Source organism: Dermatophagoides pteronyssinus, unplaced genomic scaffold, assembly GCF_027571235.1.
Source record: "Dermatophagoides pteronyssinus isolate colony J.1.1.1.1 unplaced genomic scaffold, Derpt_VIB-CSIC_2022.12 sq0026, whole genome shotgun sequence".
Classification (NCBI taxonomy): Eukaryota; Metazoa; Arthropoda; class Arachnida; order Sarcoptiformes; family Pyroglyphidae; genus Dermatophagoides; species Dermatophagoides pteronyssinus.
Genome location: NW_027461550.1, coordinates 192,053 through 208,698, shown reverse-complemented (window position 1 = coordinate 208,698; position 16,646 = coordinate 192,053). Strand labels below are relative to the sequence as shown.

The window sequence follows — 16,646 nt, the reverse complement described above, 5'->3', positions numbered from 1 at the left end:
CTGTTTGTCTCTATTATTATTCTCATTATTATCTACAAATCATATAGAATGTTAATAAAAAATGAAGAGAAAAGAAATTTGACATTGAATAACATGTACATTCTCTCCTTAAAATTTTGTTACAATAATAACATATAATAATGAATACAATTCGAAGAAAAATTCATTATCATCATCACAATTGATCAGATTGTACTAATTTGGTTTAACAATATTGTTAATACTTGAAGAAATATTGTTACAATTGCTTTTATTTATTTGTTAGAATTGTTATTTTTATATTTTTGTTTTCTATCTGTTTGATTGATCATTATTATCTATGAAAAATCCTTTTTAATCAATGCTCGCGTGCATATTTTTCAATTGAATAAATAATATAATTTAACAGATACTTTACTGTGTTTATCATGTTGATGATGAGGATGATGTTACGCAGTAAAGAAATTAGTTCATGGATAATTTCTGTTCTGAATGTGTTAATATTGAAAATGGATGAATGAACGGATGCTAGTGGTTCATTCTTTATCATCATATCATCATCGTGTCGATGTTGTTGTTGCAACTTGAATGAATAAAATATCTAAACACTCGATCTATGTTTCGTTCTCATTTTTACATTCTGTAAGATATGATGATGATGATATATGAGAAAAAACAACATACTACCCATTATTCTAAAATTTTACAATGATGACTACCAATACGACAATTTTTCTTTATGAAACCCTGTTTGCCGCACAATCGTTCCATTTTTTTTAAATAGAAAATCTTTCACATTTATCTATGGGTTAAATTTTTTCATGATGATAATCAATTCTGACAATCATTATTTTGATTATTCATTGATTATTATCTTTTAATCATTCATCTTTTTTTCTCTTCTTTATCACTTTGAATTAAACCGAAAAAAATAAAGAAATTTAATAATCACTGTAATTTTTTTCCTCATATTTTTCTGATTCATATCATTAACATCAGAACTGTCATCGAACTTTAAATAATAGAGAAATCTTTAATGTCAAATCTAAATAATTCATAATACTTATTAAATTCGATAGCTGATCGAAAGCAAACAGCATCAATAAGAATTTTCAATTTCTGCACAGAATTCAATGATTTTTGACAATGCTTCAAACATTCCCCTATTCGAAATTAATCATCAGCAATAATATCATTAAATCGTTATCATCAATCATTTCACCATTATTATTATTATCATCATCACCATCATTGGTTTCGCCTTTCAATTCGCGTACCAGTGAAATTGTTAATATCATCATCAACATTATTAAAAAATTAACTTTTAAAAACTCTTTTCAATTGTACATCCAAAGCTTTATTTTTCATCATCGGAAGTCAACTTTTCGTCTGGAATAAATGTTTTATGGGTTTTTTCTCTTTCTTTTCTTCTCAACCATTTATTTTAATAAATTTGTCTATTATTTTTTAAATAATAATATTAGGTAAGTCGATGCTCATTTTTAAACAAATAGCCCAACCTATATCCTATTATCATTTATTTATTAGGATTTTATTTATTCAAAATATTAACCTTTAATAATAACCTTTGAATTTTAATGAATTTTTTAAAACTCATCAATCGATTTTATTTCATTGTTAATTGACATTTATTTTTGTTTTGATCATGTATTAATTAGCAATAAAAAAATTTTAAAACATCGGAACGAAGGCAACATTTTGAACAATTTACGATCATTTAATTACAAATCTAATTAATTTGTATGATTACCATTGAATGATTGGATGTAATGACGATCAATGTAAATTTAAATAACAAATCAATCAAATTCAAGCCAATTGCAATCAAAAACAACACCCATATAACCTTGGCATTAATATTCGGCAATAAAAGGTTCAAGAATTTTTCATTATTACCAAAGTGTCTTTGTCATCATCATAGTTGTTCTTGCATGACGTTATTATTCGATTTGGATCAATTTGACAATTTTTTCATCAATTGTCATGATGAAGGGGCTTTACGAACATCAGCAACAAACGAAAAAAATAACGCCATTGCTTCCAATAAGTTTGGCTTTGGAACCAATTAGCGTAACTAATAACGATAATATTATCGTAAGCGATAACAATAATGGAATCACATATAATAATGACAATCCAAGTGGTACAGAATTATTGGAACAAAATGGCAATAAGGTATGTTTGATTGCTTTTTTTTAAAAGATTATTTTCTCGCTTCAATGCATTCATTCCATATGTTTAATAAATTTGCAATTTATTTTCTTTCAGAATGTTGAATGTATTAATAATTCATTGACAGAAAAATCATCGATTGATCCCCAACTACAGTATCGAAATCCTTTAAAAGACGATGATAAAATGATAACATCATTATCTTCGGAAGAAGCTGCTGTGATTAATGCTCGACTAGATTCAAGGTCAAGTGCCACTAGTAGTCACAATGATTCTTCACACTTTCACAATCGTCAACGATCAATTCGCCAGCAAACATCATTGAATACATCATCTTCGGCTACGAATAGTACAATAACGCACACATATCAAAGTAAGAAAAGTCCAAAGAAATGTAAACGTCAATTGAACTATTCACGACCGCCGGATGGTGGCTGGGGATGGATGGTTGTTTTCGCTAGCTTTATCATTAATCTAATTGCTGATGGTGTATCTCTATCGTTCGGTGTTATTTATGTTGAATTGGTAAATTATTTCAATGAATCAAAAGGCAAGACCGCTTGGATCGGTTCATTGTTCCTATCGATACCATTATTAACTGGTCCTAATCGGATCATCTTTGGTCGATCGATTTGGTTGTCGCAAAGTTACAATTGCTGGTTCTCTGCTAGCTTCATTAGGATTTTTTCTTGGTCAATTTGCTACCTGTGTAGAACATTTATTTTTTGCATTCAGTTTAGCTGGATTCGGTCTGGCACTTGATTATGTAACATCCATAGTAAGCGTAGCATATTGGTTCGATCGTCGAAGATCACTTGCTACTGGGTTGGCGGTTTGTGGATCTGGATTTGGAACTTTTTTGTTTGCTCCATTTATGATTTTGTTACTTAAAGAATATGGCTGGCGTGGAACATTGCTCATACTTTCAGGCGTTTTTCTCAACATGGTTTGGTGTGGATTATTGATTCCTGATATTAACATCGATACCTCAGGCGATATTTCCACCTCCTCATCATCATCAAATAGCCAGGATATTTCTGATTCAGATTCAGATCTTTCTGACTCTGTTGATAATCTTGATTATGATGATGAAAATGATCGTCCCAAATCAATGACAGATAATTGGTCCCAAGAACCACATCGTTTATCACTAAAACAGCATTCGGTACGAGTAAAACCCTTATTGGAATCTAATTCAATCGATGATTCATTTCCACGACATACAAGTTCATTGATTAATATACCAACATTCATCAAAAATAATAATGATCAAAATTCTTCGACTAATAACAAAAGAATGAAATGCAATCGAATAATAAGTATCGCGATTTAACATTTCGTCGTGGTGGTTATCTACATAATTTGATTTGCCATTATCCTCATTTGTTAAGTATGTTTCTTCAGTGTGATATGCAATGTGATGATCTTACCGTAAAAACCAAAGTGATATTACAATCAAATATGTCAACAGTTCCTTTAACTCCACCATCTCCTGTTCCACCGAAACCAATACAGAAAGTCGTCGAATTTGGTTCTACTCATCACATGGATTCTCACACGAAATTGAATGGTTTTATACAAAATGATGGCGATACGAAAGATTCAAATGATGTGAGCAGAAATGAAGGAATTTTAAAATCATCATCTGATTCCAGACAAAACAATACAACAAGTCGTTTTGGAAATTTATTAAATTTTACTCGACAATCACAACATATTGCTAATAATAATGATGTCTTATTCAATTCTCACCAGCAAAACACATCACACGTAAATCGTTTACATCACCTTCGATTGCCTCGCGGAAGTTTAACATATAGAAGTGCAATGTTGGTCATCAATAAATATCGATTAAAAGCCTCTTCAGCGCCTGACATCTATCGAACTAGTATGGTGACTATAAACGAAGAAAAGGTAAGTAGCCGATTGATTAACCAAAAAATGAATTCATAATTTTGTTTTTTTCCATAGAGTTTAAATTTTTTCGAAAATTTGAAAGAAATTTTTGTCAATATGATCGATATATCCATTTTCAAATCTTTTCGTTATTCAATATTTTGCCTGTCAAATTTTTTGCTCTATGTTTGTATAGATGTGCCCTATGTGTATATACCGGATCAAGTTATTACAAGTGGAGCATCGGATAAAGATCACGCATCACAATATATTTCGATAATTGGCATTTTCAACATATTTGGAGTGGTTAGTTTCTTGATCATCTAAATATTGATTTTTTTAAAGATTTCTTCATTCAATAATTCAGATCTTTGTCGGATATATAGGAGATAAACCATGGCTAGATGCAAGCTTCATCTATGCTATTCTCGTATCGATAAGCGGGTTAATGATGGCTGCGCTACCATTGACTACTGATAGTTTGCTTTTGAGCATTGAATCGGCCCTCTATGGATTCTGTATCTCTGCCAACTATTCATTGGTTTCTGTTATTCTTGTTGAATTGATCTCGTTGGATTCATTTACAACCGCATATGGAATGTTATTGTTGGTAGAAGGGTTTGGTTCATTGATAGGTCCTCCAGTTGCTGGTAAGTCTTTTTTATCAATTATGATCAAAATTTAATTTCAAATTAACACCATAAAATCTAGGCTGGATATTTGATGTATCTGGAAGTTATGATAACGCTTTTTACATAACTGGAATAACAATCTTGTTATCGGGTATATTGGTTTTACCGGTTGGTAGAAAGAAAAATTGTTTCATATGGAGAGAACGATCCGACGATAAAATTGAAAAAGTACTAAAAGACAAAAATCTACATTCATCATCTGATTGCGCTTCATCACCATCATGTGAAATAAAAATTGATAACAAACATTCTAATCTGTTGAAAACAAGAGCCATTTCGACTGTTGAAAAAGATTCCGAATTTTAACTTAACCATTGTTCATCATAAATGTGATATTTATAATTGTAATACTGCTGAATAGTATTCAGTGAATACCACACAAGTGTTGATATTCTAATCTCCGATCTGTTTTATTCATTATTATTATTATTATTATTATTCAAACATTTTCCTTTTTTTTCTCATTTCAACTATTAATTTATCTCTTTTTATGTTAATTGCTTTGATTGTGTTTTGCAACAAAATCTCATGTCTCAAGTGATTATTTATTTTTTGATTGGATAATTTAATTGTTTAATTTGTAAATTTAGTTTGGTTTTCGTTTTTTTTTTTTGTTTTCCAACTCCCAAATCCCACTAAGTTTTGATTTAATTTTTTTTGACATAAAAATCAACGGATTCAATATGTGATGTTTTCCACATTATTTCTAGTCTCGCACCAGTGCCCACATATACACTCTTTTCATGGAAAATGATTGATTTTTGAATCATATTTTTCATCGGATATACGAGTGTATATAACCGGGTGATTCGACATTTTTTTAATGCACAGAACAATGTTTTGATACACAGTGATGATTATATGATTCGAATCAAAAAAATTGCTCACTTTCGTAATTTCAAACAAATAATTAAACATTATATTAAAATTTGATTTCATTCATTTTATTAAGTAATAATTTTTGCAAAAATTATAATTGTTTCATAAAATTTTTTTTAGCCCATTTTCGGTCCAGTTTTTAACGATGTTAATCCAGCACGCATTATTTCATCTACCAACAAAATATTACAGGCAATTGAAGTGCTGTATAATCGAAAAGAATAGTTTTAGATGAACCATGTTTTTTCAAAAAAAATTAACCTCACTACTCACCAAGAAAATATCAATTGTCTTTTAACACGATAATTATCGAAAACGCCGGCTGCAATCGGATTAAAAGCTTCACCAGTGTTAAGATCGATTCCAACGGGTAATTTACTATCATTATATTCATGCAACAGTTTAAGAATCACCTCCTGTTGATCATATCCTGAATTGAATGCCAAAGTTTTTGGTATGACCAAAATGGAATCAGCAAAGGCTTGTACACCTAATTGGGCTTTACCAACAACTTGATTTTTAAATTTTAACAATTCAGCATGCAGGGCGATTTCAAAAGCTCCGGCACCAGGGACTAAAGCTTTATCTTCAATGGTATTTTTTATAGCTCTCAATCCATCATATAGAGCATCCTTAATTTGGGTTATTTGATATTTATGAGGTGCACGAATCAAAATAGTCACTGATTCAGGATTTTTTAATTCTTCAACAAAAGTAAACTTATCCTCGCCTAAAGTATGTTCATAAACTAAACCAGCATGACCAAGACAATCCGGAGTAAGGTCTTCAAGCGAATTGACAGGACGGCCACCACATGCTTTAGTTAATCGTTCCATGTTTCGGCGTTTGGCCCTGCGAAGAGCGGTAATTCCGGCACGACATAGCATGTCCAATGAATTAGGATCAATGCCTTGCTGATTGATTACGACGAAATTTTTTTCGGTGTCATCACCACAAACTTGTTTTTTAAAATCAATTATTTTTTGGCATCGATCTTCGATAAATTTTCGTTCAGCAGCAATCATCTTTTCACGTTCTTCTGCCGTTTTATAGAAAAATCCAGAATGAACAGTCCTATAGATTTTAGAGAAAAATAAAAATAAAAATTTCAAAGAAAAAATTTTTGCCAACTCACGTTTTTTCATATTCAAGAGAAACATTACAAGTAAGAATATAAGCATTGGTCAACCGTTTTTTCATATCTGGATGACGAGCACCATGATCCAGTACCAAACCCTTAATCAAAGTGGTATCTTCGACTGTTTTACATTGCATATGCATGATTTCCACCATGAACAAATCAATCGGTTTTCCCTGATTTGTGAATATGTGAGACAGCTTCCACACAAATTTTTGCTAATTTTTCAGCAATCGGAGCTGCAACTTTCGTTTTTAGTGCAGTTTTAGCAACGCTTAACATCAATTCCTGATCGGTTTCGGTGAATGGAAATTTGAAAAGGTCCAAAAATTCGATTGCCTTTTTACGGGCTTGATCATAACCATCAGCAATGACCCGTGGATGGACACCTTCACTAATCCAGGTTTCGGCTTGCTTCAACAATTCACCGATAATCAATACAGTTGAAGTGGTTCCATCACCAGTTTCATCGTTTTGAGCCGTCGATGCTTTTGCTATTAATGAAGCGGTTGGATGTTGAATTTGCTAATAACAAATGAAAATATTGTAAAATCGCAACAATTTAAAAACAACTAACCATTTCATGGAGCAAAACATTTCCATCCTTAGTAATTTTAATATCACCTGCTCCACTGACCAACCTGTCAGAGAAAAAAATTTCAATTCATATAAACAAATATTATTAAAGCAAATATAACAAACATTTTCATTGTTCCTTTAGGACCAAGATTAGTACGAAGAACTTCTTGTAGACCACGGGCACCACTTATATTCACAGCCAATGCTTGTGAATGACGAGCGATTTCAGCTTTAGGATTCAAAGAATGAATGGCTGCCATTTTTTACTAATCTATAATTTCGGTTCGAGTAAATTGTCCAATTTAATCAAAAATAGAATATTGTTTGATCAAATAAAACAAGGCGTGTGACGAATAGTTTTCAATGCGGCAACAACGTGCTTCTTTTCTTTTTCAACAATGGATTTCGTACTACTTCAATATACAATGCCATCTATCGTTAGAAAATAATTTTTAATGCAGATTTTAAAAATTATAAATTTAAAAAAATTTATAAAATGTAAGATCGAAAAATACTGAAAACATTCACAAATGACTGGCATATAAAAATTTTGGCCCCATTATAGACTAGACAGGCAGTTACAATGTTTAAAGCAAATGAGATTAACTTTTGATGATAATCAGGCTATCATCTTTGAATTGTCGTCCATAGCGTCTCGATAGATTCATAATGAAATTTCGTTTCAATGTTTGCAAACATTTACGATAATTTGAATTTGAACGATATTTAGCAATATCAAAACTAGGTGCATGTGGCATATGAATGATGAATGCGTTTGGTAAAACAATAAATTCATAATTTTGTGCATATAATTCCATGATGTGCGATACTTTATTCCATCCGAATCCAACAAATCGTGTATCATAACGAACAACATCACGATGTACAACAATGTATGGCTCAAAATCTGGTTCCCATTTTATCCGATACGGTGTGGTCGCTTGACCCCAAATGGCAAAATTTGTTGGTGCATGTCCTTTTGTCCAAACATGATAACGAAATGTGAATAATTGTCCAATGTTCAACATTTGAATGAGGTCGGCTTTCGTTTTCGGAAATTGTATACGATAAAGAAGTGTTTCAAATGCGGGTACAATCAAGGCACGTTTAGGGAATGTTTGATGAACTTGATTGATCCAATGGACTTGAAGATGAACCCAAACCGATAGATCCGATTGAACGTTTGAGATAATCATATAGGCCGTACATAGGCAGAAAATCGATATCAGTGAGAAAAATATATGGCGTGATAACTTGTTCTATAGCTACATTTCTTAATTTATTTATCGGATAGAATGGTCCATCTCGATATACAATATGATATCCAATATTTTTTCTTTCCGAAAGGGTTTTAGAATTTTGATGATAGCCGAGAAATTGCTGAACTTCCGAATCCGACATGTACATGGCTAAAGAAATTGGTCCTTCCCAATGTTCACACAAAGCTTCGACCATCTGTAAGCGATCCATAGAAAGCTGGGCAACAAGTGTGACATCATTACCGTCTGGCGACGGTTCATATTCGAATTCGATATAATGAAGATGCGTTCGATGTTGAATTGATTGAGCATGATCAAACTCATAACAAGGATCATCATCATCACTTGGTTGTAATGATTGACGATTAATGATTAAATTATTTGAATTATTAACAGCAGACATAGAGGTCGGTGTTGAAGGACATCCGCCCATTAATTCTCTTCGCAAAAGATTGCCATCATATTCCAGAAATGTTAGGTAAAGATTACGAAAGAATTCTAAATGTTTATTTTTGACTTTAAGTTTTTTTGGTGAATTCCAATGTATGATTTTCAAATCTTGAACTTCGGTATAGCATAATGAATCTGAAAGTGAATTGTCCGATAATTGCACATTCCATTGACAAGGTAATCGATAGACTAATTGAGGATATTGTTTAAAGATAGCATTAAATATATCTTGATCTGCTAATGAAGTTGAAAGCATTGATAGAAGTTCTTTTTCTGCCACTATTTTCCAGATAGCTGACCAATTGAAATCGCGAAGTCGTTGCAATCGAAAAAGCATTACACCGGTGTTGAATCCTCGTCCTAGTGCTGGCCATGGCACATGATTTTTCCATAATTTTCCCAGATACCAATCGGATTGATTCTCTACGAGAGCAATCGATTCAGTTGACATTTTCGAAAACAACTTCCATAATTCGGCAATATCCGTTGCAAAAGTGATATCGGTATCAAGAACAATTACTTTGTCCAATGATATAGGAAGAATTTTTGGCAAAACAAGCTTCATTAAGCCAAAAACTCCAGAATAGTGTTTATTAGGAATCCAATTGACATCAGATTGAAGCATATCTGTTAGATAGAAGTTAACTTCAACTTCGGGAACTGACCAAGTTTGAAATAAAGTTTGCAAAATATTTTGCGCTATCTGATCGGATATGAAATGAAAATGAAGAGGATTTTTTCGATAGAATAAGATAGATTTGATTAATGTAACTAATGACCGCGAAGAGTTATATCCAGCACAGACGATTGCTACTTCGATGACTTCGCATTTAGAAACTATATCTTGATTGTTTTTATTATCACTAGGATGATCACAAGGCAAGTGTGAAGATAAGTTTGTCAAAAGTTTTCGCTCATTGATTGTCGATACTTTTTGCTTGTTTAATGTTTCTTTTGATGATGATCGCATCTGATTATGTTTGACTTCGGCCAAAACGTTCTCCAAACGTTGGCGTGAAATTTTAAGCTGTCGTTGAAGAAATTGATTCTGTTGTTCAGCATCTTTTACACGTTCAGCTAGTTTCATTTCACGGTCACTAAATCCTAAAAAGTTTATACTATTTTTTGATTCTAGTTGAAGATGATAATAAATGAATAGACTAGCTGGAAGAGCACAGATAAGTCCCAGAATCCAAAGAAAAAGACGATTACGTCTTTTAACCATTTTGCATCAAGAATTATTACATTTTTGTTATGAGGATAAAATTTATTGTCAAAATTTGATCATGATATTTGAGTTTTTCATTATTATATAATAGATAGATATTGAAAAAAACAGCTGTGGATAATTATGAAACGATTCTAATTGTAATCAAACTTGACAGTTGAGTCGAAATCGACGTGAGAGGAGGAGCATGATGTTGTAAAAATAGACAAGATATACAGTGTAAGTCTACCTCATCATAGTGTATACACAATGTTTTTTCTCAATCAAGTTACGTTGATGAAATGATTATTTCAAAGTTCTAGAATTGTGTTTACAAATTAATCTTAATTGAATGTAAATTTTATTTTATTAAGAATCATATTAATTAGTTAAAATATTCTTTATTGATAACTTTGAAATTTGTTCAAAAGTTTCAAAGCGATTAAAGTTAGTAGCAAAAAAAAATTAAAATGTGGCCGATCAGGTCATCGAATCAAACGCCGGACTTTCAAATTTTGTTTAGAAATTTCCAACGAAAATCATTTTTCATTGTTTGCTCATATTGGTATGTAAATATTGTTCCACAACAAATTGCTGGTAGAATTTATAATAATCTTTCCTTAATTTATTAGTTATCGTGGCTAACAAAATCTACCAATGCAAATGTCGTGTCATTGACATCGCATGATTTCGATGCCTACACATCTCATTATGAATTAGTATTTTTGAATTTCTATGCTGATTGGTGCAGGTTCAGTCAATTATTGGCTCCGATCTTCGAAGAAGTGTCCAAAAAAATTTCAGTTGAATTTCCCGATGAAGGAAAAGTTTTATTTGCCAAAATCGATTGCGACCAAGATAGTCTGTATCTAATGACACTTTAATAATTTCATTTTAAAAAATGTTTAATATTTCAGGTGCATTGGGTCAAAGATTTCACATAACAAAATATCCCACACTTAAAGTAATGTTGAATGGAAAGTTATTTAAAAGAGAATATCGAGGACAACGTAGCGCTGAGGCAATGGCACAATATATTCGTGATCTTCTCAAAGATCCAATTATACCAATAAATTCTTTTGACGAATTAAATAAGATTGATGAGAAAAAAGGAGCTATACTAGCATATTTTCGTTCAGAAGCTGGTTTCAAAAAAATTGAATATGACTTGCTCCGTAAAGTTGCACGTGATCTTCGGGATGATTGTAAATTCTATTGGGTTACTGGACCGCCTGTTGACACTTATGGTACAGCTGATAAAGTCTTGTCAATCAAATTCAAGCCCACACGTTCACAACCATCGTCAGATAATCTTGAATTTCCAACTGATTTGAAAAGCTACGATGAGTTAAGCACATGGGCAACCGATAAATGCATTCCATTGGTCCGTGAAATAACGTTCGAAAATGCTGAAGAATTGACCGAAGAAGGTTTACCATTTTTGATTCTTTTCCACCACCCAGATGATAAACATTCAGTGGAATTGTACACAAAAATTGTCAATCAGGAATTGTTAAGCGAATCTGGAACTATTAATTTCTTATTAGCAGATGGAGTAAAATTTGCTCATCCATTGATGCATCTGGGTAAAACTCCCAAAGATTTACCATTAGTTGCCATTGATAGCTTTCGTCATATGTACATGTTTCCAAATTTCGATGATATCAGGTTTGTTTTTATTTGCACCTTTGCTTCATTTTTATCATTTTTTTAAAATTACAATAGAAAACCAGGTAAATTAAAACAATTCATCCAGGATTTATACTCTGGAAAGTTGCATCGAGAGTTCCATTTCGGTCCTGATCCTGCATCACATGATCATGGTCATGGTGAAGAACATAACCAGTTACAGACCCAGCCACCGGAATCAACATTCGCTAAACTAGCACCATCAAGAAATCGCTATACATTATTAAAAGATGAATTGTGATATCTTTTTATCTAGATTGATTTGCATGCAAGAAAAAAACGTTGACGGTAAAAACACACAAACATACTATAAATATAAATATTTGGACAATTAGAATTTTACCATTATTTGATTGATGAATTTGTAAGATTTGTTTTCATTTTCAATATTGATATTATTTCACTTGTTTGGCATGAAATGTAACAAAATTAATTTATTGTTTTTTATTTCCTTTTCAGTGAAATTTGAAAAACAACAATATTTTAAAAAATTGGTTCAATAAATTAATTTTGTGTAATTAATTGATAAATTCAAAATGAAAAAAGTAGCAATAACGTTCATCTCAATTTTTTAATTATTTATTCATTAAATTCCAAAAAGCTAAATTGAAGAAATTACAATGAAATGATTGCCATCATTCAAGAATAAAACTTACAATAGCAACTCTCAGATGCAGATGATAAATTTTTTATAATTCAATCACGAATTATACACACAATTTATATTTATGAAAAAAATGACAATTTAGTTAAGCATCAAAGTTTTTTTTTGATGTAAGAATCGTAGAAAAATCCTATGTTCCTCTTTTAAACACTAGTGCCAGAATGAAAATAGATTTTTTTTCTTTAAAAAAATGGAAAATAAAACAAAGATTCAATCGTTTATTATTGTTCTTGTTGTGGATCGACATCCATTTTAGTTTGTTCTTGTTGATCCATTGGCGGCGGCGGTTGTTGTTGATCACCAGATGGTTCTTGTTGGTTTTGCTGTTGTTGTTTCTCTTTTTCGGCATTTTTTTCAGCAGCTTTACGACGTTCTTCAGCACGACGTTTACGATTATTATTGATACGTTGAATCGATGCATCAATTTGCTGCGATTGTAATTGAATAGCATCACACGTGAATGGTGGATTATCATAAGTTCTCATCGAAGCTAATTTTCCGCTTACATCATCGAACCATTTTTGTTTTCCTTCGATCTCTTCGGAAAAATTTTTCTTCTCATCAGTGTCATCAAATGGGTCATTTGTTTCTATTATTTTTCGCGCTTGTTGCAAATGATGTCCTAGTTGTTCAAGACAACGTGGACGATTTTCGAATTCTCTACGACGCATTATAATAGCATCAGCGTACGATTTAGCCATCGATTGTGTCCGTTCATTATACACCGATTTTGAATGCATTACTTCCTGTTCATCTTGTTCGTACAGCCATTTTTCATTTGACTCCAATTGTTGCTGGAATTGTTGCTTTGTTGTTGGATCAATAAATGGGTCATAATCACCGGATTCAATACGATCACGCCATTCATAAATAAATTCCTCCAATGTATTTCGAGCATCAGTCTTTTCTTTCCAATTTTTGTCGGCCAAAATCAGATTCGATTCAAATTCGATGAAAAGATCTTTTGTTTCTTTCGGTAAAAAGCCAGCAATGTATAATGTTTCAACAAGCAAATCTACAGTAATAGTTTTTGGTTTTTTTCGCTTTTGCTGAGGTTGCGAATCGTTTGTCTCTTTTGTTTGTTGTTGTTGAGTTTCAGTTTCCATTTTGTTTTGACCATCAACAGAATCATTGTTACTATTATTTTGTGGTTGTTGCTCCATTGGTTCTTCCGGTTGTGGTTGCTCATTATCTTGTTGAGGATTTTCATACGAAATTGTGGCCGGTCCAATAGAAAGATTAGAGTTAGCATCTACACGAACACGAATCTTGATAGGACTTCTATGTTCTAACATTAATTGAAGTGCATTCGAACCAGGTGGTTCCGAAATTCGATATTGCGCCAGTAACATCTTTTCTTGGTGCAAATTATCATAATGAAAGCTGAGGGTAATCGGCAAAGCCTGTGAAGGAATTGTTATCTGTTTGGGACATGGAAATGGATGCCCACGTGGAATCATTGCAGGTATGACTTTAATATCTTTACCGGGAATTTCGTATCTATAGCAGTTGAAAGAATAAAGAGAAATTAAAGAGTTTATATTTTAGAAATTCAAATTACTTACGTAAAATCGACACTAAATGGCAATGAATCAATGATGTGAAGTTCACGTGCAACCTTGAATGTTGGACTAAGAATGGCGCATTGTAAAGCGCAACCACGAGCAACAGCTTCATCAGCATTCAGCGTTGTGGATGGCTCTAATCCACAAAATTCTTTTATCATTTTTTTAATTGCAGGAATTCTACTAGTACCACCAACAACCTCAATGGAATCAAGACGAAAATTGCCATAGTTGTCTTGATATTCTTTTTTGAATCGATCAACTGATCGCTCGTAGGTATTCTTTAACATAGAGCCGATTCTTTCAAACAAATTTTGAGAGATTTTTTCGAATGTTGTCCGATCGATTCGACTACTGAAATCTTTTTCATCATACAAACATTCAATATTGATGGGTAATTCATTCGGATTTGCCGAAAGATTCTTTTTCAATTTTTCGCACTCGACAATCAAACGACAACGTGATCGCTCATTTAATTTCAACGAATGTTTTTCAATAAAATAATTAGCCAATGCTTCATCAAAATGTCGGCCACCAACATCAGCCAGAAACTCAGCATCCAATATTTTTAAATAATTGTCTTTATGATTGAACAAAACAATGGCTGCTTGTGAGCTAGTTTGTCCACAATCAACAAATCCTACGATTGATATATCAGAACCGGTGGGCGAGCTTCGATAGAATCCATAATAGAGTGCTACAGCAGTCATATCAGATATGACACGCAATGGATTTAAACCGGCAATTTGAGCAGCATCCAGTAGTGCACGTCGTTGTACAAAATCAAAATAATTGGGACAATTGATGACGCAATCAACCGGATTGCCTGAAACTTGCCGTAATTTAGTGTATAACATTGCCACAATTTGAGTGGGAGTCAACAGCCGTTCTTCACCATGTTGAACACGAACTAAAATTTCATCATCAGGTCCAGGTTCAATTTTAAATGGATAATCTTGAGGATTGATCTGATGATATTTTTTTCCGATGATCGTAGTCGGAGCAAAACAAGTGTTACGAAGATTCATCATCTGTTTTTGCTTAGCCGAAACACCCAATTCACGTTGGTTACCACCGAAGCCAATATATGCTGGTGTTGATCGTTGTGAATATTCATTTAGAAGAATTTCGATGCCGCCTTGCCGGGCAACGGCTACATAACAATTTTCCGTACCAATACTGATACCACAAATTGATGAAGCTGAATTGTTAATGGAAGCCATTATTTGACGATATTTTCGAAAAACCGAGCGATCTTTTTGCTGATATTCTGGAAGAAAATAATTTGAAAATCAACAATGTTCAGTATTTCTTGACAATGAACATAACTTACCAGAATATGAGAATGATGTTGATTGATTATTATTATCGTCTTCGTTGACACCGGCTAAATATTTATAGGCAGAATTAAGAAATCTCTTAAAGCCGCTAATGGTTGCTGAATTGACGTTTTGGTTAAGGTATGAAAATAATGAATTTAATTTGCCCAACAAATGGCTGTGTATATAAAATTAATTACACGACAACAAATGAATTTATCGAATTTTAAAAATTTTAATAAAAATAATTTCTATTTTTTCGTTGCTAAAATCTTAGTTTTTGCCTGATGAAATGATGATTATGACTCAAACAAATATACAATGTGAGGGAAAAATTAAATTGAAATGCCGTTGTTATACGATTGATAAGTATTTGTGTGAATCTGTGTATGAAAAGATTATGATTTGGATGCATGTAAATGAATGGAAACACGCCGAACAACAGCCACTACTATATCTATGTCGACCGAAAGTTCTCGAATGAAATGTATAGAAAATAGTTATTGTGCGATAATGTTGCGGAGGTGTAACGTTGTTTTGTCACTTTATATATGAATTATTTTTCGAGGTGGAGCTTATTTCATTCATTCATTCGATTTTACATGCCATTTTTCTCTTCTTTTTGGATTTATTTACATTTTCAGCTGGGACATTAATTTGTTGGGTAATTCGCGAATATTCGTCAACTTGCTAGAAAATTCAAGATAGGTCCAAGGAAATTTTTGTTCATTTTTTCATTCATCTTTGGTTCGTATTCTGAAAGCATATTTTTTCTTTTCTTTTTTTATTGAAAAATCTTTCTTAAGAAGATTAGTAGAATTGAAGTTTCATATTTTTCTTGAGGAATTCCTTTGACCACATCATATCATATGAATACACTCAAATGGGACCACATCGTTCATCAGTCCTTTCATTGTACAGAAAAATGCTACGCGAATCGCGTAAATTCGATTCATATAACTATCGTGAATATGCTTTGCGTAGAATTCGTGAAGCTTTTCGGCAAAATATGAACGAAACAAATGAGCAGCAGATTTATACCCTTGTTGAAGATGCAAAAAATAATTTACAAATTATTCAAAGACAAGTATTAATTGGTAGCCTATATCCATCAAAAAAACTGGTCGTTGAAGATCC

General features: G+C 32.3%; 5 protein-coding genes across 6 annotated transcripts; 2 read left to right on the top strand and 3 right to left on the bottom strand.

The window, feature by feature from the left end:
- The first annotated feature begins 978 nt into the window (after nt 1–978).
- Nucleotides 979–5,402, top strand: LOC113791732 (monocarboxylate transporter 9-like). The gene is given in 8 exon segments (XM_027341545.2): nt 979–1,463; nt 1,659–2,175; nt 2,269–2,778; nt 2,780–3,475; nt 3,478–4,086; nt 4,144–4,374; nt 4,436–4,718; nt 4,780–5,402. Coding segments are annotated over 7 exon segments (2,808 nt in total). The 5' UTR covers nt 979–1,463; nt 1,659–1,983; the 3' UTR covers nt 5,067–5,402.
- A 286-nt stretch (nt 5,403–5,688) lies between these two features.
- On the bottom strand, nt 5,689–7,759 carry CCT6 (chaperonin containing TCP1 subunit 6). The gene is given in 6 exon segments (XM_027341544.2): nt 5,689–5,843; nt 5,913–6,713; nt 6,775–6,962; nt 6,964–7,302; nt 7,355–7,418; nt 7,480–7,759. Coding segments are annotated over 6 exon segments (1,617 nt in total). The 5' UTR covers nt 7,617–7,759; the 3' UTR covers nt 5,689–5,755.
- Nucleotides 7,760–7,789: 30 nt separating this feature from the next.
- On the bottom strand, nt 7,790–10,424 carry LOC142645870 (xylosyl- and glucuronyltransferase LARGE2s-like). The gene is given in 2 exon segments (XM_075823331.1): nt 7,790–8,475; nt 8,477–10,424. Coding segments are annotated over 2 exon segments (2,331 nt in total). The 5' UTR covers nt 10,291–10,424; the 3' UTR covers nt 7,790–7,958.
- A 96-nt stretch (nt 10,425–10,520) lies between these two features.
- Nucleotides 10,521–12,536, top strand: ERp44 (Endoplasmic reticulum protein 44). 2 transcript variants are annotated; one of them, XM_075823334.1, is made up of 5 exons: nt 10,521–10,626; nt 10,704–10,837; nt 10,905–11,133; nt 11,190–11,940; nt 11,998–12,479. In XM_075823334.1, the coding sequence occupies exons 4-5, from the start codon at nt 11,240–11,242 to the stop codon at nt 12,200–12,202; spliced, it is 906 nt and encodes a 301-aa protein (XP_075679449.1). In that variant the 5' UTR covers nt 10,521–10,626; nt 10,704–10,837; nt 10,905–11,133; nt 11,190–11,239; the 3' UTR covers nt 12,203–12,479. The 2 variants fall into 2 exon arrangements, 1 of the variants encoding a protein (XP_075679449.1); XR_012846896.1 differs by having other exon boundaries at nt 10,561–10,837; nt 11,998–12,325; nt 12,421–12,536.
- Nucleotides 12,525–15,860, bottom strand: LOC113791733 (heat shock protein 105 kDa-like). Its single transcript, XM_027341546.2, has 3 exons — nt 15,524–15,860; nt 14,191–15,460; nt 12,525–14,125 (listed from the first exon to the last, which is right to left on the bottom strand). The coding sequence occupies exons 2-3, from the start codon at nt 15,411–15,413 to the stop codon at nt 12,847–12,849; spliced, it is 2,502 nt and encodes an 833-aa protein (XP_027197347.2). The 5' UTR covers nt 15,414–15,460; nt 15,524–15,860; the 3' UTR covers nt 12,525–12,846.
- Between the last annotated feature and the right edge of the window lie 786 nt (nt 15,861–16,646).

Bases quoted from the DNA above. Each gene is read 5' to 3' on its own strand.
- LOC113791733 (XM_027341546.2), bottom strand. From the start codon at position 15,413: ATGGCTTCCATTAACAATTCAGCTTCATCAATTTGTGGTATCAGTATT. The intron at 14,126-14,190 runs GTAAGTAATTTG...CAACTGCTATAG, and splicing joins CCATTTAGTGTCGATTTTAC to ATACGAAATTCCCGGTAAAG.
- ERp44 (XM_075823334.1), top strand. From the start codon at position 11,240: ATGTTGAATGGAAAGTTATTTAAAAGAGAATATCGAGGACAACGTAGC. The intron at 11,941-11,997 runs GTTTGTTTTTAT...AAATTACAATAG, and splicing joins CCAAATTTCGATGATATCAG to AAAACCAGGTAAATTAAAAC.